The sequence below is a fragment of the Oncorhynchus nerka genome, linkage group LG8, assembly GCF_034236695.1.
Source record: "Oncorhynchus nerka isolate Pitt River linkage group LG8, Oner_Uvic_2.0, whole genome shotgun sequence".
Lineage (NCBI taxonomy): Eukaryota > Metazoa > Chordata > Actinopteri > Salmoniformes > Salmonidae > Oncorhynchus > Oncorhynchus nerka.
In genome coordinates, this window is record NC_088403.1 from 45420941 (window position 1) to 45446951 (window position 26011).

General features: G+C 44.1%; 1 protein-coding gene across 1 annotated transcript in view; it reads left to right on the forward strand.

Moving 5' to 3' along the window:
* LOC115133403 (galactose-3-O-sulfotransferase 3-like) overlaps nucleotides 1-2068 on the forward strand; it is a 30490-nt gene extending 28422 nt beyond the window's left edge. The window contains exon 3 of the mRNA XM_029666595.2: nucleotides 217-2068. Within this exon, the coding sequence (XP_029522455.2) occupies nucleotides 217-1552 (1336 nt within the window). The 3' untranslated portion in view covers nucleotides 1553-2068. The remainder of the gene's footprint in view (nucleotides 1-216) is intronic.
* The last annotated feature ends 23943 nt before the right edge of the window (nucleotides 2069-26011 follow it).

The window sequence follows — 26011 nt, forward strand, 5'->3', positions numbered from 1 at the left end:
TCCATAACATACAGCATCGAATCTAGTGACCCACACCCAATCATGTGTATTAAAGACAAGGAAAATATATAATTATGCTAACCATTGTGTTAATCAGTCAAAACTGAATGGGAACTTTATTCACCTTAAAGTTCCTCATTACACAGAGATTGAGCTGCAACTCCCGTATTAAAAGCCCCCCCCACCCCCCACCACCTCTCTATTTTTCTCATCTAGGACGATGGAAGCCTTTCACCTCGGCTGTCCGTCACTACGCACCCACCTGTCCTCCTCTCTCAAGCCCAAACACACCAACGTGGCCTTCCTCAAGACGCACAAGACGGCCAGCACCACCATGCAGAATCTGCTCTTCCGCTTCGCAGAGCGCAACAACCTGACAGTGGCGCTCCCTGTGCAGGCCTGCGGACACCAGTTCTGCTACCCGCGCACCTTCAACGCCCACCTCGTCCACCCGCACACCCTGCCACCCAACGTGGTCACCAGCCACATGCGCTTCAACCGTGCCGAGATGCAGCGCCTCATGCCTAACGATACCATCTACGTGACCATACTTCGAGAACCAGGGTCCATGTTTGAATCGTTGTTCAGTTACTATAACCAGTACTGTCAGAGTTTTAAGAGAGTTCCCAATGGGTCCCTGGAGGCATTTCTGGACGAGCCGTGGCGGTACTACCGTCCGGACGAAAAGGACTCCATGTACGCCCGTAACACGCTGACCTTTGACCTAGGTGGGGATAAGGACCGTCCGGCGGCAGACGCAACAGCGTACGCCCGGGCCTTTGTGGCCGAGACAGAACGCGTCTTCTCCCTGGTGATGATCGCCGAGTACTTTGACGAGTCGCTGGTCCTCCTCCGTCACCTTCTCTCCTGGGATCTGGAAGACGTGCTCTACGTCAAGCTGAACATGCGAATGTCCGGCTCCAAGCACAGCCTCTCGCCAGGCCTCCCCTTCAAGATCCGCGCCTGGAACGCCTTGGATGCACGCCTCTATGATCACTTCAACGCCTCCCTGTGGCGCCAGCTGACTGCCCTGGGCCCGGCGTGCGTGGCCAGGGAGGTGCGGTTGCTCCGCAGGGCCCAGGAGAGGCTGGTGAGGGGCTGCTTTGGAGGACGGCTTCCCCAGCTCCGCTCTGCTGCCCAGATCAAGAACAAGGAGCTGCGGCCGTGGCAGCCCAGTGCAAAGGTGGACATCGTGGGCTACGACCTGCCGACCAACACCAACGCCACGTGGCCCGGAAGTCTGGCCCACGAGCTGTGTCTGAAGCTCATCATGCCAGAGGTCCAGTACACCAGGGTCCTGCTTCGATCGCAGTCGCTACGCTACAGACGCAGCTACCCGCTCCGCTCCCCTCAGCCCCAGCCGCAGCAGCCCGTACGGTCGGTCCTGCCACGCCACCAACAGGTGGGGATACAGCAGATACACCGGGAGGCCCTTCCTCCAGGACTTGGTCCCGCTTCTAGCCCCACAGCCACCTCTCGACCTGCAGGGACCCAGAGCAGGGCCACCAGGGTGGGGTTAAGGCCCTCAGGACCCCAGAGGCAGACGCCATAACTTAAGACTGCAGCACCAGCCTTGAATATAGACAGACTGAATACAGCCAGACTAAATACAGGCATGCAGGCAGACAGACAGACTGTCCTCCAGACTTCAGCCATTTGTCCCCAGGGACTGTATCAGGGGGTTCTGGAGGAGATAGGGAGAGGGAGGGACACCCCCAGATTGGGGCTGGAGATTGGGGTAGGACCCCATCATTATGGGCACAGGCAGAGAACTCTCATTAATTACAAACTCTGTATGGAACAATAAAGAACTGTTACTCTCGCTTTATCTCTCTCACTCTCTAATGCCACCCCCCCCCCCCCTCCCAAACCTTGAGAAGATCAGTGAGATGACAGTGAGAGAGGGTCATCGCTCCGGGTCCGTGTCCAACCCTCTAAGCCTTCTCCAGAGAGGAAAACCATCCAGTCCTGGGCCTCTCACCCAATGACTTTACCCCCTCCCACTGAGTGTTAGGCCCGAGGACAGGTCAAATGTCAAAAGTTAGGCCAGCGGTCCATAGACTGACCCCCCCACACACACACACACACTCGCAGCCCTTACACCAACTCTCTCCCTCCTGCCCACCCTGCTTTAGAACATCTCTCTCTGCTTCTCCGACCCCAGCTCATCTCTCTCTCCCCTCCACCAGCAACTGAACTAGACCATGGCGGCTGCTGCTGACAAATGGGATGTTTTTAGATATGGGAATTGTGTGTGTGTGTGTGTGAAAGCGTTTTTCCTATGTATTTTCTTTATCTGGGGCGTTATCGCAATAAAGTTTTATGTAAAGTCTTATGTAAAGGTAGGGATCTTATAACCACAAGACACACACCGGACTCAACCCGTTGTTGGTTCTGCAAGCCTGCTAAAAGACATGATGAGTGAGAGCTACAGTGTTTGAATATTTAATTATGTATTCTTAATGAGGCTCTCTTTGGAGAGACCTTCCACTTGGGTTACACAGTGAAACACACACACACACACACACACACACACACACACACACACACACACACACACACACACACACACACACAGCAGTGTGGAACATGCCAAAGCAGCCTACTTATCCGAAGCAAAGCATAGGGAGGAAATAACTACGATACTGGGAGAAAGCAGTAGAAGAAGAGAGAGTCTGGGTCCTGTTCATTTGGACACACTGCAGAAAACATATTAAAACATTTTGCAATGGGAATTCGAAAAATATGTGTTTCTTCTTCGACAACTCCATATACTATTTATTCCCTTCCTGTTTCAGTCCTTGGTCTCCCATTTGGTGCCTAATGAACATGGCCCTGGTGTGGTGGCTGTCATGTGGAGGTGTTTTGCCACTCGTTTCATTATGTGGTACATTTTTAATGCAGTTGGTTGTTCATGTTTAACCTAAATGGTATACTTCGACCTGGGTGTCCTTGAGGGTGTGTGTGTGTGTGTGTGTGTGTGTGTGTGTGTGTGTGTTTGTGTTTCTGAGTATATATTATTTATTCTCTTCATCACTGGAAAAAAACAGTCTGTTTATGTTTACCTTCAATGTATATTTCCGATTTTGGAACAGGACATTGTATTGTGGACCAAACCACTAATGGCAATACACACTGTGCTGTACATGGCATGTTCTGATGAATAAAATGTCAAATTTCTACATAGGCCAACCACAAAAGCTACTCAGACAGCACCAAGTGTAATCACTGAGGCATGAATTTTATTGTGTTATAAGTGCTTCATAATGCTCTAGAGTGCATCCCAAATGACAGCCTATTCCCTACATAGTGTATTATTTGTAGTGCACTATGTAGGGAATAGGGTGCCATTTGGGACTCAGTTCTAGTCTAGTGGAAAGAGGACAGGGTAGAAAGATAACTTTCCGAAGGGCCCTTGACCCGTGAAATCCTCCATGTTTGACTGCTGTTCATTTTTAAAGTGCTCTTTGATTGTACTTTATTTTTCATCCCAAATGTCACCCTTTAAATAGGGAATAGGTTGCCATTTGGGACACAAGGTATCAAATCTAGGCTGTTTTCTTGGTTTTGAGAGACATAACTAACACAGAATGGTGGTTGTGTCACTTACAAGTCAGTGTTAGCCAGCCTTTTTAGGAATGCTAGAATTAAGCAATAAGGCCCGAGGGGGTGTGGTATATGGTCAATATACCATGGCTAAGGGCTGTTATAAAGCAGGATGCAACGCGGAGTGCCTGGACACAGCCCTTAGCCGTGGTATATTGGCCTTATATCACAAACCCCCGAGGTGCCTTATTGCTATTATAAACTGGTTACCAACATAATTAGAGCAGTAAGAATAAATGTTTTGTCATACCTGTGTTATACGGTCTGAAATACCACAGCTATCAGCCAATCAGCATTCAGGGCTCGAACCAACCAGTTTAGAATAGCTGTTTTACTACTGTACATCTTGTCACTTTATTTGTCAAACTGTCTTTTAGAACAACGTGGAACAAAAGTGTTCTTTTAGAATGAACCGTGTTCTGTTTTTAGAGTGTCTTTCTCAACAAATTGTGTCTTTGTTAAGAGAAAGTGTCAATGTGACACAAAATGATGCGCTTGATCTTTTTTCCGTGACTATATTTCCAATGACATTGTTTCTCTTTCCATGGCATTAATTCATTCTCGTACGATATTTATTGATGTATTTGAACTGAAAGGGGTGTTTCTGTTTTTGACTGGGGGGCTCTGATCATACAGAAGTAAGGTAAAGTTTCCCTTAGAAGCGTATCTGAGGACAGTTTAGCATTTTCTCTGCTAATGGTTAAGGATAGGATTGGGGAGGGGGAGCTGATCCTAGATCTGTACCTAGGGGAAACTTTACCTAGATCATACAGCTAGAGACAATCAGAGCTAGATGTCCCAAAGCTTTGTACTGAGGGATGATGGGGGAAAAGCAAACCCTTAAAAGTTGAATGATTCAAATCAATGTTGTTTGTTGTCATTTTTCATTTTACATGGGGTATCGGTTTTGAATTACTTTAATTGATAAGCCATTATAAATGGTTATACATTGTTTAGAAATGTTTGTACATGTTTATAAATGGTCATAAATGCTGAAATATGCATTAATAATAGTAAACACTAGCTGTAGATTTATAAGACTTATTCATGAAAGCTATTACATGAAAATACACATGTACATCATTAAGAAGATACATATGTATACAACAAGAAGGGATTCAAATCCCCAAGAGTCTCAAGCTGCCATGAAGCAGCCTAATATGCAAATACATCTTTCTCCTTTTTCAATGGGAGAACCCGATGCAAATCAAATGTGTTTGATGTTTACTATGATTACAGCAATCAGCTGTCCCCCTTGCCAATGTTTTATTATTACCGCTGTTGTTGTCATGGTTTTATCACGAGCTGAATAGGTGAAGCTGCGTGTGTGTGTGTGTGTGTGTGTGTGTGTGTGCCTGGCTGACTGCACTGCTCAGATCTGTGTCGCTTCAAACGGACGACAAAGCCACTCTCTGCCAGAGCTCTAATGAGACGCTAATTGAAAGGAGCCGGTGAACATCCATCTGCATCCCAAATGGCATCCTATTCCCTACTATAGGGAATAGGGTGACATTTGGAACGCAGTCACAATCTCATTCAACCGCCCCCCTAATCAAGACAGTTCCATAATTATTGGCACCCTTGATAAAGATGAGCGAAAAAAGAATGTATAAAATAAGTCATTCAAATACTGAGTTATATTGTATGATCTAATAAATGTGAACATTATATTATTTTATACTAATACAATTGCTCAGAGAAAGATATTTGTATGACTTGATTGGCACCCATAATGATTATTGTAAATAAAATCTAACAAAATATAATCTGGATTAACATTCTACTTTTTTAAATTAATCTCAGGAACTGTATTGTGGCCTTCCATGGCTTCCTGTTTCACTGGGGTATAAAAATTAGGTAACACACATGTACAATCCCTTTGTCACACATCACTGTGGCAAAAGTCAAAGAGCTCACAAACAAAAAAAGACAAATGGTTGTTGACCTTCGTAAAACAGGAAATGGGTACAAAAAAATAGCAAAAACATCTGAAATATACCATTTACCACTATTAGGGCAACAACTAAGAAGTTTAAACACACTGGAACAGTGGTGTACTTGCCTGGTATTGATCAGAAGTGTATCTGGTTGGTTCGGAAAGCAAAGAAAAATCCAAAATCTAAAGTTGGAGAATTACAGAACTTGGTTGCATTTTAGGGTCGCCAGGACTCAAATCTACAATTAGATGCCACCTCCATGCCAATAGACTCTTTGGAAGGGTTGCCAGAAAAAAAGCCTTGATTAAGAGCAAATGTAAATGGAGGGTGAGGGATACATTTGTATGCGTCTCTGTGTGTGGAGTAAGTTTGCTAATAGGCATTGGCACTTCGATTGAAACCGGTGCTACTGTATAGTCAGATGTCCCGAAAATAGAGCTATTTGCCAACACACAGCAGTGGTGGGTTTGGCATCAAAAGAAGGATGCATATGGGTAGTTGCCATATGGCCAAAATAAAAGTGAAACATTATTTTCTCTAACATTAAAGTAAAAAAACAAATAGTCACAATAAACTATGTCTTAACAACTCTAACTGTTATATGGCCAGCTTCAACTTTGAATTTATATCAAATTTAATTAATAATTTCATGCATTAGTGCCTTGAATTTGTCCTCTGGTGTGACATTACACTTAATGTGAATACACATATGAGCGCAGCAAAAACAGAAGCGTCCTCTCACTGTCACCTGCGTTTATTTTCAGCCAACTTCACATATGTAAATATTTGTATGAACATAACAAGATTCAACACCTGAGACTCAAGCTGAACAAGTTCCACAGACATGTGACTAACAGAAACTGAATAACGTGTCCCTGAACAAAGGGGGGGTCAAAATCAAAAGTAACAGACAGTATCTGGTGTGGCCACCAGCTGCATTAAGTACTGCAGTGCATCTCCTCCTCATGGACTGCACCAGATTTGCCAGTTCTTGCTGTGAGATGTTACCCCACTCTTCCACCAAGGCACCTGCAAGTTCCCAGACATTTCTGGGGGGAATGGCCCTGGCCCTAGCCCTCACCCTCCGATCCAACAGGTCCCATACTTGCTCAATGGGACTGAGATCTGGGCTCTTTGCTGGCCATGGCAGAACACTGACATTCCTGTCTTGCAGGAAATCACACACAGAATGAGCAGTATGGCTGGTGGCATTATCATGCTGGAGGGTCATGTCAGGATGAGCCTGCAGGAAGGGTACCACATGAGGGAGGAGGATGTCTTCCCTGTAACACACAGCGTTGAGATTGCCTGCAAAGACAACAAGCTCAGTCCGATGATGCTGTGACACACCGCCCCAGACCATGACGGACCCTCCACCTCCAAATCAATCCCGCTCCAAAGTACAGGCCTCGGTGTAACGCCTATTCGATAAACGCGTATCTGACCATCACCCCTGGTGAGACAAGACCGCGACTCGTCAGTGAAGAGCACTTTTTGGTCCAGCAACGGTGGGTTTGTGCCCATAGGCGACGTTGTTGCCTGTGATGTCTGGTGAGGACCTGCCTTTACAACAGGTCTACAAGCCCTCAGTCCAGCCTCTCTCAGCCTATTGCGGACAGTCTGAGCACTGATGGAGGAATTGTGAGTTCCTCATGCAACTCGGGCAGTTGTTGATGCCATCCTATACCTGTGTGATGTTCGGATGTACCGATCCTGTGCAGGTGTTGTTACACATGATCTGCCACTGCGAGGACGATCAGTTGTCCGTCCTGTCTCCCTGTAGCGCTGTCTTAGGCGTCTCACAGTACGGACATTGCAATTTATTGCCCTGGCCACATCTGCAGTCCTCATACCTCCTTCCAGCATGCCTAAGACACGTTCACGCAGATGAGCAGGGACCTTGGGCAACTTTCTTTTGGTATTTTTCAGAGACAGTAGAAAGGCCTCTTCAGTGTCCTAAGTTTTCATAACTGTGACCTTAATTGCCTACCGTCTGTAAGCTGTTAGTGTCTTAATGACCGTTCCACAGGTGCATGTTCATTAATTGTTTATGGTTCATTGAGAAAGCATGGGAAACAGTGTTTAAACCCTTTACAGTGAAGATCAGTGAAGTTATTTGGATTTTTATGAATTATCTTTGAAAGACAGGGTCCTAAAAAAGGGAAGTTTCTTTAATGATTCCCAAAAAGACAATACATATATTTTGACTTATTATTTAGTTACTTCTGTCTTTAAATTAGTAATCATATTATGTAATTTAAAATGAAAAACACATTATTTCTTTGCATAATGATGATAATCAAGTGACTCATTTTGGGTAAGATTCACAGTAATTTCACTAAATCTAGATAAAAAGCAATTATCTTACTTCTGTACTATTATAATGTTACCTGCCTCATGCATAAGAATTATTTTTACATTTTGTCCAAGACAACACCTTTTTTTCCTTTCATTTATTGGCGTCACCCCATTGGACATTATGTTCCACCAATGGACAATACACCGTTTCAGACCTCATAAAAAAATGCTTCTAAACATCCGTTCTAAACATCCTTGAAAGATTCCTCTACTGTTATTTGTCATCACTACCTCCCCGAATCGGGAGTGGATCTTTTGCGTGCCTGCTGCCTTCCTTGGATGTGGTAGCCGTTTCTCAGGCTCCCTCTCCGGAATTGAACCCCAATTCCCCGTTATCCGTGGTCATCATGGTAGGCACAGAAACTACCATTGAGAGTTGATAGGCCAGACGTTCGAATGAGACGCCAGTGCCACGAAGGGTCACCAACAGCGTCCAGGGCCACCGACAGCACCCCGTATGGACTTTGGGTCTACTAAATGCACATGTCCCCGAAGGTCAGCACTTGTTGGCATATCTTAGCACAATAATTGCCACAGCTATCCAGGTAACATTGGAGCAATAAATGGAACCATAACTGATTTAATGAACCATTCACAGATTCACTGAACCAACCGTGTGTAAAAAGACTTAGAGCAGGGGGGGGGGACAGTCTTTAGAAGAGGCATGGCTGAAAAGATAATTATGTCCTCCAGGTACATCACTCAATTTAATTATATTACTCTGTCTGCAAACCAGAATTTGTAAGATCCTGGTCGAATGACACAGACGGAAACAGACGGAAACAGACGGAAACAGACGGAAACAGACGGAGGCCCAGCTAAATGGTCAACGAAACGTTCTACCCTCAAGAATACAAAACAACTGACTTTTCACGCCCACACATACACACAAACATACGCACACACATACACACACACACATTTTATTATCCAATAGGCCACAAAGTGTCCTATCCCATCCCCCCTTTGATACTTGGCTCCGCCCCTGTATCAATATTGCCGCAAATCTTGTAACGATCGTCTGTGGTGGAAGAAGGTGAGGACCAAAGCGCAGCGTGGTAAGTGTTCATGTTTTTTAATAAAGTAATGAACACTGAACAAAACAATAAATGTGAAGTAATCAAACCGAAACAGTCCCGTGTGGCACAAACACTAACACGGAAAATAAACACACACAACTCAAAAGTGAAACCAGGCTACCTAAGTATGATTCTCAATCAGGGACAATGATTGACAATTGCCTCTGATTGAGAGCCATACCAGGCCGAACACAGAAAATCCCAAATTATAGAAAAAAGAACATAGACAACCCACCTAACTCACGCCCTGACCATACTAAAACAAAGACGTAATAAAAAAACTAAGGTCAGAACGTGACAGTACTCCCCCCCCCTAAAGGTGCGGACTCCGGCCGCAAAACCTAAACCTATAGGGGAGGGTCTGGGTGGGTGTCTGTCCGCAGTGGTGGCTCTGGTGCGGGACATGGACCCCACTCCACCATAGTCCTTCTCCGCCTCTCTACACGCCTCTGTGGCCTCTTTAACGCGGCAACCCTCGCCGCCGACCTCGGACTGGGGACCCAAGCCACAGATTTCGGCAGCACCGGACGGACGGGAGACGCCGGCAGCACCGGAGTGAAGGGCGATTCTGGCAGCTCCTGGCTGACGGACGGCTCTGGCAGCTCCTGGCTGACTGACGGCTCTTTCAGCTCCTGGCTGACTGACGGCTCTGGCAGCTACTGGCTGACTGACGGCTCTGGCAGCTCCTGGCTGACTGACGGCTCTTGCAGCTCCTGGCTGACTGGCGGCTCTGGCAGGTCCTGGCTGACTGGCAGCTCAGGACAGACGGGAGACTCTGGCAGCTCAGGACAGACGGGAGACTCTGGCAGTGCTGGGCAGGAGGAAGGCTCTGGCAGCGCTGGACAGGCGGGAGCACCTGTAGGAAGGAGATGGAGAGACAGCCTGGTGCGGGGGGGCTGCCACCGGAGGGCTGGTGCGTGGAGGTGGCACCGGATAGACCGGACCGTGAAGCGCACTAGAGCTCTCGAGCACCGAGCCTGCCCAATCTTACCTGGTTGAATGCTCCCCGTAGTTAGGCCAGTGCGGCGAGGTGGAATAGACCGCACTGGGCTGTGCTGGCGAACCGGGGACACCATGCGTAAGGCTGGTGCCATGTACCCTGGCCCGAGGAGACGCACTGGAGACCAGATGCGCAGAGCCGGCTTCATGGCACCTGATGCCCACTCTAGCCCGGCCGATACGAGGCGCTGCAATGTACCGCACCGGGCAATGCACACGCACAGGGGACACCGTGCGCCTCACGGCATAACACGGTGCCTGCCCGGTCCCTCTCTCCCCACGGTAAGCACGGGGAGTTGGCTCAGGTCTCCTACCTGACTTAGCCACACTCCCCGTGTGCCTCCCCCAATACATTTTTGGGGCTGCCTCTCGGGCTTCCAACCGCGCCGCCATGCTGCCTCCTCATACCACCGCCTCTCGGCTTTCGCTGCCTCCAGCTCAGCCTTGGGGAGGCGATATTCTCCAGCCTGTGCCCAGGCCGAACAGGCCCCCCATTAACATCGATGGGGCTGAAGTGGAGGGGGTCGAGAGTTTAAAGTTCCTTGGTGTCCACATCACCAACAAACTATTATGGTTCAAATACACTAAGACAGTTGTGAAGAGGGCACGACAACAGCTTTTCCCCCTCGGGAGACTGAAAAGATTTGGCATGAGTCCCCAGATCCTCAAAAAGTTCTACAGCTGCACCATCGAGAGCATCCTGACCAGTTGCATCACCGCCTGGTATGGCAACTGCTCGGCATCTAACCGTAAGGCGCCACAGCAGGACAAGCTTACTGACATCCAGGACCTATATAGTAGGTGGTGCCAAAAATTGTCAAAGACTCTAGTCACCAAAGTCATAGATTGTGCTCTCATGGCAAGTGGTACCAGAGCGCAAAGTCTAGGACCAAAAGGCTCCTTAACAGCTTCTACCCCCAAACCATAAGACTGCTGAACAATTAATCAAATGACCTCCAGGCCTATTTACATTGACCCCCCCCTTTTTGTACACTGCTGCTACTCACTGTTTATTATCTATGCATAGTCCCTTTACAAATTACCTTGACTAACCTGTACCTCTGTACATTGACTCGGTACCGGTACCCCCTGTATATAGCCTCGTCATTTTGATGTCGTTTTTGATTATAATTATAATTATTTTTACTTTTGTTTATTTAGTAAATGTTTTCTTAACTCCATTTCTTGAACTGCATTGTTGATTAAGGGCTTGTAAATAAGCATTTCACTGTAAGGTCTACATCTGTTGTAATCTGCGCATGTGACAAATAACATTTGATTTGATGACCATCGGGTTCTTGGTCACCTCCGTGACCACGGCACTGCTCCCCCGATTGCTCAGTTTGGCCCGGCAGCCAGCTCTAGGAAGAGTCTTGGTGGTTCCAAACTTATTCCATTTAAGAATGATGGAGGCCACTGTGGTCTTGGGGACCTTCAATGCTGCAGACATTTTTTGGTACCCTTTCCCATAGGATGGGGTACCAAAATGTCTCTGTGCTCTACAGACAAGATGTCTCTGAGCTCTACAGACAATTCCTTCGACCTCATGGCTTGGTTTTTGCTCTGACATGCACTGTCAACCGTGGGACCATATATGGACAGGTGTGTGCCTTTCCAAGTCATGTTGAATCAATTGTATTTACCACCGGTGGACTCCAATCAAGTTGAAGAAACATCTCAAGGATTAACAATGGAAACAGGATGGACCTGACCTCAATTTCGTGTCTCATAGCAAAGGGTCTGAATACTTACGTAAATAAGATATTTCTGTTTTAAATTTTTTGGCAAAAAAAAAATGTTTTCGCTTTGTCATGATGGGGTGTTGTGTGTAGATTGCTGAGGATTTTAGAATAAGGCTGTAATGTAACAAAATGTGAAAAAAAGTCAAGGGGTCTGAATATTTTCCGAAGGCACTGCTTACATTCCAAAGGCATCACACCAAGGACTAAGAAATGGATCCCTTTGATGGCAATGGCAGGGAAGTGCAATGTTTTGATAAATACTTTTGATATAGCCTCCAATCTATTCAGTCCATGTGCTCCAGCCATGTCTTCTGTACTTCCTCACTACAAGAGAACCCTCCCTCAGCGCAATGGTGCCCAAATGCTGGCTCATTATTTAATCAAGTAATTGTGTCACACCAAGTGGACATTGCTTTTGGGGACAACATTTAATCAATCAAAACTATTTAGAAATATCATTAATAGACTTGGGGACTATCATTTCCTGAAATAATCTTCTGTGTTACTAAAAGAGTAGGTGAAAGGTCTTTTATTCATTTTTTCATTCATTTACTTAAGTTCAACATTCCACAACCTTACCTGGGACAGTCACACCATTGGGCAATTGTCACATTTGGTTCAAATGATAAGAAAACAAATAATACACTGCATGAATTTACTCATGATCCAAATAAAAAAGCTTTGAATATTATATCACTGTTGTAGCCAATTTAAATTCATTTATATTTGTGTTTGCCATCATGGACAAAAGACAGAGGCTGTTATTTATTAATGAAAACTTTTTTAAAAACCTTTATTTAACTAGGCAAGTCAGTTAAGAACAAATTCTTATTTTCAATGACTGCCTAGGAACAGTGGGTTAACTGCCTTGTTCAGGGGCAGAACGGCAGATTTTTACCTTGTCAGCTCAGGGATCCGATCTTGCAACCTTTCGGTTAACCTTTTGCTCTAGCCACTAGGCTACCTGCCGCCCCGTTATACCCATATGCAGAAAATAACTTCACACCTACTGTAAAATATGGTGGTGGATCTTTGATGTTATGGGGCTGTTTTGCTTCCACTGGTCCGGGAGCCCTTGTTAAAGTAGAAGTTTTATTTTTTACAACCAATTCACTATTTGTTTATGTAAATGCCATGTTATAGAAGGGTCCAGACACCTTTTTTTGGGATATCACGTTTTTGAGAAACTTACCCCAAACAGGAAATCCCCTCCTCATCCTCGTTGTGTAGTATGAGGGCCCAGAAAAAAACATGAACAAAAGTTCCAAAAACACTCAAATACAGCCTTTTAGAAACGGCAACTCTCTGTGTATTGATGCAGGACTTTATCCGGAACGTTATATTCCATTGTTCATGATTTGTCTGGGGCCCCCCATACTACACAAGGAGGATGAGGAAATGATTTTCTGTTTAGGTAAAATTTCTAAAAAAAATAATGAAATCACAAAAAAAGGATCATCCAGCAAGACAATAACCCCAACCACACAACAAAATCCCCAAAGAAATGGACCACAAAATCAACATTTGCAATGGCCATCTAAGTCTCCGGACTTAAACCCCATTGAAAACCTGTGGTTTGAATTGAAGAGGGCAGTCCATTTGCACAGACCGAAGGATATCAAGGATTTTGAAAGATTTTGTATGGGGGAAGGGTCTATCCCTCCCAATGTGTTTTCCAATCTCGTAAAACATTTTAGAATTTATTATTCTAAAACAGAGGTTTTGAAAACAGAGGTGCCAATCATTTTTTTAAAGATTTTTTTTTAGATTTTTGTTTATTATTGTTAAACAAAATCTTGTTCTCTGAGAAATTGTATTAGTTGAAAATAATATAATTTCCCTTTTTTTAGCATGCAATATATCTCAGTATTTCTATTATTTATTTCATACAGTCTTTTTTGCTCATCTTTATCAAGGGTGCCAATGATTTTGGACCTGACTGTAGATACAGACAGAGAAAACACAAACACACACACACATATAGAGAAAACTGAAAACACACACACACACACTCACACAGATATACACGAACAGATAATAAGGACACACACAAACACAGAAACAGAGGACGAGAGAGAATAGGGAGTCCCTTGTGACACTGCGACAATCTAACATGAATTAGTTGGAACAGAAACACAGAGGAAAATAGAGAGGATGATGTGGTGTCACACTGTCAGGCTAAAGTAATGTGTTTTAAACTGAGTGACTGACTGAGGTTCTGTTGTTGATACTGGTTTTGTGCCAAATGGCACCCTATACCCGATTTAGTGTGCTACTTTTGACCAGTACCTACAAGGCTTATTCATTATGATCGATAAGGCAAAACTGGTTTGAGATCAGTAATCATACTAAATGACATAGTCATAGTTCTGCAGGGAGCAAAAATTCACATTTTCTAGTCACAACATTGAAGCATTGTTGCCCACCAGGAGAGTTAGAGCAAATTACATGAGTACACTCTTAAAAATAAAGGTGCAAGTTGGAACCAAATAAGGTTCTTGAGAGCGATGCCATAGGGGAATCATTTTAAGGTCTCTGAAGAACTATATGGGATGATTCGTTGAAGAGCCATACAAAAATAAAAAAACAGAAATGTTTGGCCCTCTAGGACCAAAATTTAATAGCCCTGCTGAAGGGTTTTAAGATTTATTTGTATATTTCCCAGGGTGCCTTTCCAGTGAATTTTAGAGTTACTAGTACCACCCATAACTGTGTTTGCTAGTGACTGGTTGTTGCATTCATACATTTTCACTTATATGGCCTTCACCACGTGAGAGCCTAAGTGAATATGTTGTCATTAAAATAAAATTATTCAAGATAATACAATACATATTTCATAAGGCCTTTTGAGGACCTAGTTTAACCCTAAAAGTGTTCGTAGTTTACAGGTCTCATTAGGCATCCAAGTCATATTATGCTGGATTGCAAAGTGATGTGTAATTCCTATTGGAAGGAGGCGCCAACCTTTAGAATGTTTTACTCCTAATGACTGCCAGAGTTTGGGAAACTAAAATGAGCCTGCCTTAATAAACTAAACTGGGAAAACCATTTCAGTAACGGATGCAATAAATCCAAGTAACAGATTGGAAAACTTCAGAAAAAATGTGTTATTTATATTTGAGTGGCATAATGTGAATGAATCAATCAATGTACATGCAAAAACATAGATGTTGAAACAAACAATGGTAAAATAATCAACCTGCAATAGAGCATGCTGAGAAATATAATAATGATGGCCGTATTTTTGATTCAACTCTGGTTATTAAACACCAACACTGGAGTTATTTTACACCACTGAGTGTTAATTTAACTCTTCACAGTTTTCATTTAACTATTGAATCAACATTAGAAATGTTTGACTGAAAAATCAACACTAGTTATCACTGGCCAATGTGTTGTGTGCTATGAAAGGTTTGCTGTGTGCTATAAAAAGGGACACATCTGCAGGCTTCCATACGTTTCAAGAACCTTTTAAAATTCTGAAGATGCCACGTCAAGAACCCCACACTTAACTCACAGTTTTTTTTCCGTGCACTTGATAATGTTCTCTTTCTCTCTACTGAACACTTCAGTTTACCAGAGGTGCAGTTTGGAGTGCTGGCTCTGGATCACTCGCTCTTTCTCTTTTTGCCTCTCTCGCTCTCTCTTTTTCTGCCAGTGGTGGGTGGTCGTGAAGGGTTATCCATCAGACATGGATGCAAACACTATTAGTTTCCTTTCAAATACTTTGTCTGTGCTCCATTGAGCTTGTATGGCCGCAATAAGAACAGTGAAATTGTCCCAGAAGTGCAGACCTCAAACCCTGTCGCACATCTGGTACTCCAGACATCAAGCTCAAGCGAAACTACCCTTTCAAAGTAATTGTAAAAGATTTCAGATACTGTTTGAACCCAGGTGGTATGGTGTATCAGTGTGTGCGGCAGGCAGGGTCAGTGCGTGGGAGAGCGAGTAGATGAGACTCGTCAACAGTAGGCAGATAGAAGAACAGTAGCTTCAGGGGCTTCAAGTGGCTGTTTACATCAGCGATTGAAGTGGGCTATGGTCCATGGCTCTGTGACCGAACACATTAGTTCACACATCAAGAGGACACTAGAGGCATGTGTGGGGGGAGATAGCTTGAGAAGCTAAATGGACTCTGAATAAACAACACACACACACACAAATATACACACACACACACACACACACACAGAGTAATAGACGTGCACACAAGCACGCACGCACACACAAAAGTGAGAGATAGAGATTGAGAAAAAAAACGCAGTTGAAGAAGAGAGATACTTTGAATAAGATGCAAATGAGCTGACACAAACGGATGAGTATAATATGGAGAAATCCGGAGGGAGGACCAGGTGGAGAGGAGGAATATTGAGGAGACGTAGGTGGGGAAGGAGTGGGCATGGAGTGAGAGAAGGAGAGAGGGAAGATAGAACCAAATAATATTTACAAACTCAAAGGAGACAGCCAGCCTTGACACACGCATGCACACACACACACACAAACACGCACAGCATTGGCGATTGGACATTTTTCAAACTGTCATTCTGTTGGCTGCCGATGCTCTATTCTAGTTCTTTTGGATTTCAGTGCATGGCACATTTCAGACAATGGATCATAACATCTCTATTGACCGGCTGGAGAGGTGGGTGGGAATCTCTGTCGTTGCCCTCGACTGATTCAGGTCATTTCTATGTGGCGGACCTTTCTCTGTGAGCATGGGTGGCTCTGTATCGTCTCCAGCACCTATTCACTATGGTGTCTCTCGGGGTTCAATTCTGGACCCCTATCCTTTTTTCCCCTGTACATGCTTCCCCTTGGTGACATCATCCACAATCATAACAATCAGTGTCACTGCTGTGCGGATGAAAAGCATTATTATTTACCAATCAGACCCTGTGAACAAGCTAGCATAGCTACCCTTCACAAGTATTTTTCGGACATCAAATGTTGGATGTCTGACCATTTTCTCCTGCTCATTTGTCCACCAATGTAAAGCCTACGGCTAGAAACCTTGGTTTCTTCTTTGACCCTGACCTAAACCTCAGGATAAATGTAAAGAAGGCTGTACAGTCTTGCTTTTATCATCTATGAAATATAGCTAAAGGCCAATCTTATTTCAGTTGCTGATCTGGAGAGTTAAACATGCTTTTACTTCGTCGTGGCCTCGATTACTGTAACTTCTTGTATACATGTCTCAATCAGAAAATCACTCCATCGTCTACAGTTAGTTAAGAATGCTGCAGCTCGGCTTTTAACAGGGACGAGAAAATGTAACCATATCACACCTGTTTTAGCTTCTCTACATTGGCTACCAGTCACTTTTACAATATCTTTTAAAATTGTATTAATCACGTTTAAGGCTAGGCTTGGTTTAGCCGTATCCTATGTCTCTCATCTTTTATCTCACAACAAGCCAGGAACTATGAGATCCTCCGGCAGGTCACCGTTGACCATTCCAAGGTCTAGGTTGAAAATAAAAAGAGGCCGAGCATTTGCCATTAGGGGCCCTAGACTTTGGAATTGGTTTGCCAGAGGAGATCAGGGTTGCAGATTCAGTGGCTCTTTTTAAATCCCCGCTGAAGACAGTCAATCTCGAGATTGCTTTAAATGTAGGATTTGAATTATTTGAATTAGCTCTCTTTTTTTCCTTCTCAATCCTCCTGTCTCTGTTTCTTTGTTAGTACTTTTATTTTATTATTTTATGATGTGAATCACTTTGTTACTTGTATTGAAAAGCACTATACAAATACAGTTATTAATATTATTAGGGATTCCACAGGGAAGCCTCATATCCACCGCCCGTTTGACCTAGAGACTTTAAACTTTATATGTAGGTGTCTTTCCTCATGTCCAACAAATTTTGCCTCAAGGACCCATACGCTCCGTCAGGAGAGATTTTCCTCCATCTTAGAAATGTTTGAAAATATTTTTGAGTCCAAATATCACCACATTCAATATGTAGATCCCATGGATGCTAAAATGTGAAAATGTCAGTTTGTCATTGACGTGTAAGCCAAGGAACTTAAAGAGTGTGGCAGGTAAGGTGGAGGTGATATGATCCTTGACTAGTCTCTCAAAGCACTTTATGATGACAGATTTGAGTGCTACAGGGTGATAGTCATTTAGTTAAATTACCTTTGCTTTCTTAGGTACAGGGACAATGGTGGCCATCTTGAAGCATGTGGGGACAACAGACTGGGATAGGGAGAGATTGAATATATCTGTGAACACACCAGCCAGCTGGTCTGCGCATGCTCTGAGGATGCGGCTAGGGATACCATCTGGGCCGGCAGCCTTTCGAGGGTTAACACGTTTAAATGTCCTACTCACATTGGCCACAGAGAAGGAGAGCCCACAGTCTTTGGTGACGGGCCGCGTCGGTGGCACTGTACTATCCTCAAAGCGAGCGAAGAAGGTGTTCAGCCTGTCCGGAGGCAAGACGTCGGTGTCTTTGACGTGGCTGGTATTCCCTTTATAATCCTTGATTGTCTGTAGACCCTGCCACATACGTCTCATGTCTGAGCCGTTGAACTGGGACTCAACTTTGTCCCTATACCGATGTTTAGCCTGCTTGATTGCTTTGCGGAGTGAATAACTACACTGTTTTTATTCTTCCATATTCCCAGTCTTCTTGCCCTGGTTAAATGCGGTGGTTTGCTCTTTCAGTTTTGTGCGAATGCTCCCATCTGTCCACGGTTTCTGGTTGGGGTAGGTTTTAATAGTCACATTGGGTACATTTCTTATGCACTTCCTGATAAACTCATTCACCGTGTCGGTAGATGTGTCAATATTATTTTCTGAAGCTACTCTGAACACATCCCAGTCCGCGTGATCAAAACAATCTTGAAGAGTGGATTCGGATTGGTCAGACAAATGTTGAATAGTCCTCACCACAGGTGCTTCCTGTTTGAGTTTCTGCCTATTAGGAAGGGAGGAGCAAGATGGAATAATGGTCGAGGGTTTTAGCAGCACGAGTACAGCAATCAATATGTTGATAGAATTTCAGGAGCATTTGTTTGTTCAAATCCCCAGCTACAATAAATGCAGCCTCAGGATATGTGTTTTCCAGTTTGCATAAAGTCCAGTGAAGTTCTTTGAGGTCCGTCGTGGTATCCGCTTGGGGGGGGCAATATAGACCGCTGTGGCTATAATTTACGAAAATTCTCTCGGGAGATAGTACGGTCAGCATTTAATTGTGAGATATTTTAGGTCGGGTGAACAGAAGGACTTGAGTTCCTGTATGTTATCACAGTTACACCATAAGCCGTTAATCATAAAACATACACCTCCACCCTTCTGCTTCCCAGAGTGATGTTTGCTCCTGTCGGCGCAAAAACTGAGAACCCAGCTGGCTTTACAGAGTCAGACAGTATATCTCGAGAGGGCCATGTTTCCGTGAAGCAGAGTATGTTACAATCCCTGGTGTCCCTCTGAAAAGCAACACTCGCCTTGAGCTCATCAATTTTATTATCCAGAGATTGGACATTAGCGAGTAAAATACTAGGGAGCGGTGGGTGGTGTGCACGCTTCCTGAGTCGGACCAGAAGACTGCCTCGGGTACCTCTCCTTCGCCGGCGTTGTTTTGGTTCAGCCTCTGGAATAAGTTTGATTGTCTCTGGAGTGTAAACAAAGGATCCACTCCAGGGAAGTCGTAAACCTGGTCGTAATGAAGTTCTGGTGAGTTACGGCCGCTCTAATATCCAATAGTTCTTCCCGGCTGTATGTAATGACACAAAACAATTGCTGAGCTAATAACGTAAAAAAAAAAATAGTACATAAACAACAAAATACTGCAGAGTTGCTTAAAAGCTAGTTGCGATGCTGCCATCTCCGTCGGTGCCATAATGTCTTTAAAGACATTACCATGATGAACCATGTGAAGTTTGCCATTGATATCTTAAAAAACAAGGAAACTATTAACGACTAACTTTTTTGACTATGTAACGCTAATGCTTAAAATAAGCATAACAAATATTTTCTCATGGACCGAAAGTCAGATTCACTCCAAGTTTGGTCTTTGGAATCATCACAATAGTCCCTAAAGAGTTTGAGAAAATAACGTTAATGCATTCAACGACACAATGGCAAAGCTAGCGTGGCGGAATACAATGTCCCGCCCTTTTACATTTTGAGCATGTTAGCGTATGTGCTTATATACCAGTAGATGCATATAAGTACATATGCTAACATGCTCTCAATGTTAAATATTCCGCGGCGGGACATTGTATTCCACCTCGCCACGCTAGCTTTACCATTGTCTCAGCACTAGCAAGCAAATTAGGTAGTGATAGGTATCAACAGCCAATCCACCTTCGATTGTTCAGGCACACTGCGATCAGCTTTCCCCAACTTTGGTCCCACACTGTTCACGTCCCTTGCCCATGCTCGCTCAGCCCAACGGTCCCACTGACCACTTTGCTTCCTTTCATTGGAAATTAGTGGGACTCCATCACCCCCAATTGAACCAGTTAAGACATACCGTTAGCTCGACTGCTTCTCGACTCGGGAGCTCATCGGGGCTTTAGGAGCCAGCGGGCTCTAATTTGGAGTGTTCCATCTGAGATTTCAATTAACATGGTAATGTTTTCACTGATTACACATAAAGGAAGTTCCTACATGATAGTGCTTGCTTTGTTATCCAACTGATCTTATGTCCTTTCTGTCATCCTGTGAACCCCGTTCATTGTTGCTCGCAGCTATTTTTATTATTATTATTTCTCAGAGCTCTGTGTTTTTGCCCTCCCTTGGCAGCATCACACACATTGCCCCCTCCCCTTGCACAGAGATACCCCAGGCACGCATGGAAGGCAGGCAGATTATTTCTTTAGAGCCTATCATTTAATTTAGCTTTTTGCCCGTAACTGAGTTAAATCGATGACGGCAGCAGTTCTAAGGCCTCATGATGCCGGGGCGTCATGATTTAAGGTTGACACTGTTTCCCAAATGGCGCCCTATTCCCTACTACAAAGGGAATAGGGTGCCAATTGGGGTGTAGATTCAGACACAGCAGCATTGCATGAATGTATAATCCTGCAGCAACAGGATTATAATTAATGGCAATTTTTGTAGAGGTCGATACATTTTTCATATGTGGGAAAAATGAAGTCTGAAATTTCAAAGCGGAAATAAAAAACTTCCCGAAGCCTTTTTTATTTAAAACCTCAAAATGTAAGGAATGACGCTGGAGATGAGAAGCAGGTGCGGGGAGTCAAACATTTCATCGGGAACAGACCTAGAACAAGACAGGAACAGCGTCAGCACACGGGTAACACGGACATATGACAAAACACTGCAGCAACGGGGAACTGACAAGTATAAGAGGGAGTATCTCTGATGTGGGTGACGAGGGAAGGCAGGTGTGCGTAAAATGATGGCGGCGGGAGTGAGTCATGCAGGGCAGCCGGGGGAAGAGCGGGAGCACGGGTGACACAAATACACGACACTTTTCAAATGTCCTGCATTTTATGTCCTGCAGGTGGTCAACTGAAGATCCTATATCTGTATATCTTCACAGCTCTCTCTGGTACAGACATTACTCTCTAGCAGTTCAGCTCCATATAGCCTGGTCCCAGATCTGTTTGTGCTGTTTTTCCAACTCTTAGTGATATGGGACTAGGGTCCATATTCAGGTCTAGGATATGTTTTGCTATTTAGATCATGATGAATAAGATTACATGGACAGGGGGGGAGGGGGATCTGATCCTAGATGATCACTCCTACTCTAAGACACTTTGTGAATATGGGTTCAGAGAGCTGAACTGCTAAAGAGCAATGGCTGTACAGGAGAGAGCTGTGAAGATATATGGTCTTCATCCCAAATGGCACCCTATTCCCTACATAGTGCACTACTTTTGACTAGGGCCTATAGAGTAGCACTTTATATTGAAAATTATACAGGGAATAAGGTGCCATTTGGGATGCAGCCACGGTCTGTTCTTTGAAGTTATTATTATGGTCTGTACTCTGTAGGCTACTGTCTGGGGGAGTTTCTTCATATACATTTCATGAACCTTCACCTCAGCTGTTGGTGGGAAGAAAGTCCACTTTATCAGCAGGTTTGCGTTGGCAGAGGTTGCAAACTCTGCAAGTTTATAGCGATTTTAAAAATCACCGCTTGGCAAGAACCTAGTTGAGATAAGTAGTCTTTGTACCAATTGGACAGTGTGTGTGTGTGTGTGTGCGTGTGAGAGAGTGCTTGCGTGTATCTGTGCTAGAGAAAGCTCTCTCTACCCAAACACTTGATGTCACTCACTATCCAAGCGGGAGCATCTTGTGTTACCAGCTACTCACAAAGCAAATAACGGCCTCACTGTTGTCGGCCCTGTCGATACCTCAACTGGCCCTCAGAGAGACAGAATGGCCCATCGTACAGGATCCCTGCAGCTCTTTTCAAAGCCATTCTTCCCCCCCTTCTCCCTCTCTCATGCTCTCCCTCTCTCTCTCTCTGGCTGTATAGGGTCCCTGTGAAAGCATGTAACTCTAGACTCTGATAAAAGCACTGTGTTATTGGGTTATCGAATGGGGAGGACGGAGAAGTAGGGGAGTCGTTTCAGCTGTCCACCGTGGACGAACTGGGTGCTGCTGGGATTTTGAAAATGAAGGGGATTGGTAGGGGTTGGGGGGGGTCATGGGTTGTTTTTGTGTCGATGTGTAATATGACTCCCTATTCACATTAAAGAACTCTCCCTCTGTCTGAGCCTCTCTCCATTCCCCCTCCCTCTGGAAGACAGCTTTCAGAATTGGATTACAGAGACTGAATGGGATTTGTTCCCCCTTCGATGTGTTTTTGTTCAGACCCCCCCTCCTGTGTGTGTTTGTGTGTCTGCCTCTCTTCCAGGCAGCCATGCCCTCATTAACAGGGTAAATATATGCATGTTGTCTCCATTGTCTGGGACTGAACATCCCTCTTAGAGGAATAATGACAATGCTTGTTGTGTTGTGTTGTGATCACAGTCAATGAACCCTTGTTCTGCCCTGTTGACCGAATCTGAAAGTGGCCCTATTCTCTACAGGCCCTTCTAGACCATAATGCATATTATTATATAGACCTAATCCTTGAACAGCAGTCAAGAAGGAGGCCTTGTCTAGTTAAATAAAATAAATAAAAGAACAAGTCAGTTAAGAACACATTCTTATTTACAATGACGGCCTATCCCGGTCAAACCCTAACCCAGACCATCCTGGGACCGAACCTGAAAGTGGCAAGATTCTGTACTGCAGGGCCTGTATTCATAAAGCTTCTCAGGATAGTTGTCCTGATCTAGGATCAGTTTTGCTTTTTAAATCATAATGAATATTATTATATGGACCTGATCCTAGATTAGCAGGATTAGCCGAGAAGGACGAAATCTGAAAGTGGCTGGTTCTCTACTGTGGGTCTGGAGGAAACAAAATCCAGTGATTCGCTCACAGGGCCAACAGATCAGACAGGATTTGACAGGTGAACCCGAAGCAAGAGCTGTGTCTCCAATGGCTACCTATCCATAGGGCTCTGGTCAACAGTAGTGCACTAGGGAATAGGGTGCCATTTGGGACACAAATGAGAATTCAGTAAAGAACCACATTGTACCAGTATATTGTATCATTGCACCAGTTTTGTTCTAAATCCCCACACAAGAATATTCCTCACTGGAAAAGAAAGTTATTTTAATTGAATAAGATTTTTCTACTTTGACAGTATCTACCATATTATCTGTACTATCTGTTGTACCGTCTGTCTCACTTCTGTGAGAATGTGCATGGTTAATTTGATTAGCATGACTCTTTTCCCTGACAGACTTCCACTGCTCTCTCTCTCTCGTTCACTCTCTCCCTTTCTCGCTCTCTCTGTCCCTCTCTTACTCTCTCTCTCGGTGTGGGTAGGGTGAAATGGATGGAGGAGGGATTATACAGCTGTAACTATCGTGCAAATGTGTGATTGCTTTTTAAATAATATTGCATTACTGTTGTTGAGAATGTGTTTTAGCCAAGCCTACTCTGGCAGATGAATTTGGTAGCGGCACAGGGATTACCCCAACATGACTTGTCACAATCATGTTTTTGGTTATATTTCCCATCAGTCACTTGCCTGACTGGCTGACACACACACACATGCACGCACACACACTCTTGCCTGACAGTGTGATGATGTCTCACTTTCATATCTCTCTCTATCTCATCCAATCATGTTCTTTTACTATCTGGACTGTGTTTTCTCGTTCTCTCCCTCTTCATCTATCTCATCAGATCTCTCTCCCTCCATCTCATCAGATCCCTCCATCTCTCTCCATCTCCATCAGATCCCTCACTCTCTCTCCCTCTTCATCAGATCCCTCCATCTCTCTCTCTCTCCCTCTGCATCAGTCGCCTTAAGGTCTTTAAAAAAATGTGGTGAGAAACCTATTATGAACGTGTGTGGTGTCTAAGTGTGTTTATTATTTGAGGCGGCACAGTGAGATGACTAATGCTGAGTAATACAGACTGTTAATGTGGTCGGAAAGTCTTAAGCAGTCCTTTGGCACATAAGAGATGGGGGAAAAAGTCATTGAAACATTTACACACAGACATGCACACGCACCTTGGCCGTGTCCAAAATATGTCTATTACTTACTAAAACAACATGCTGTGTAATAATTGTACTACATACTATTTAGAATGTTCCATTTAGTTCAAACGAATGCAGTAAGTAAAAAATATCAACATACTAGTCTCACCTCACAGTAGGCTGCTGAACAGCTCATAATAACATCCAAGATGACTGGATGTTACATTTCAAGAACCCTCCCCCCACAAGCCTGTATGACGGGTGCAGTGTTTTTTTCCCCCTCGTCTCCATTCATAAACATTTTTTTTATTTAACTAGGCAAGTCAGTTAAGAACAAATTCTTATTTTACAATGACGTTCTACCCCGGCCAAACCCTCCCCTAACACAAGACGATGCTGTGCCAATTGTGCGCCGCCCTATGGGACTCCCGATCACGGCCTGTTGTGACACAATGCCTTAGACCGCTGCGCCACTCGGGAGCCATGGCTGGTCTTTGCTAATGTTACCAACTAAAATTTCGAGAAGATGAACCATTATTTTGTTTTTGTAAAGACCCCAAAATACAGAGGAAGTGGGAGAACCTATTTAGTTAAGTAAATACCTTTTTTAAACGTAAAAAAAAATCAATGTAGCTAACTACAGTAGGCCACTTTGTAGGCTAACTCAACTGAGCTTCTAGCTAGCTAATTTTAGACACTGTTTAGCTACGTTAATTAAATATCAGCTAGCTAACTTCCTATTAGCTAGCTATCTTGGGGTAATCATTGTAAATTAAAGTCAGTCTCTAAATGCATTTGTAGATAACAGCCATGGAAGAGGGTGAAATTGCAGCTCCAGCTGTCAGTAAAGAGAGAGTGTAGACTCCTGGATAGGGCAGGTAACTTTGTGTGAGGACATTGTGAAAAGATTCTCCAGTTCCTGTCCATAGAGGGTTAAACTTTGAGGACAGAGAGATAATAGCAACATAATATTCAGTGCTGTCAAATTGAGGATATCAAAGCCAGTTTCTTTATGTTGTTTTCTGTCCTCAGATATGGAAAGCCTGTTTGCAGATGAAGAGAAATATCCCAAGATACTACGGCTATATCGTATATACCGTGGGTTATATGTGTAGGCCTACCTACAGTATGTTAGTAAATGTTGTACACAAAAATACAGTTAAACATCACACACAATGTATAAACCAATTACAATTGGAGCAGGCCAGCCCTGCTGGAGGTCTGCTGGCCCAGCAATAACACATCCGATTCAACTAATCAAATCTAATGAGTTGATAATCAAGTGTACGATTGCTGGGCTGGTAGAAGTCTGCTGACCCAGAAGATCAGGGATCAGCGGAGAAAAGTTGGCCACCGCTGCAATGGAGTTTTTTTTTTGGTTCACCTGAAATGGATGCTTTAGTAATCAGCCTACCTATTACTACTCAATTTACAAGTAAGCCATGTAAATACGAATTTGTTCTTAACTGACTTGCCTAGGTTAAATAACAAATTGAAAGGTTTGCTGATTTTTCAACAACAAAAAAAACGAATTGTTGCCTAGCTACTTAATGTCCCTCATGCTAGCCTTTACAGCCACATATCACAAGGGAAACGTCCAAATTCATATTATCGATATGGCCAGCATTGTAGACCATTTCTCCCCTCTTGATGCAGATTTAACTCATCTCGAAATACTGTGAAAACCAGCGTGCTGCAAACGCTAACAAAAATGTTTTGTCCTCACGCACTGCAGCTCCAACTGCACCAATCTGCTGAGCAGGATTA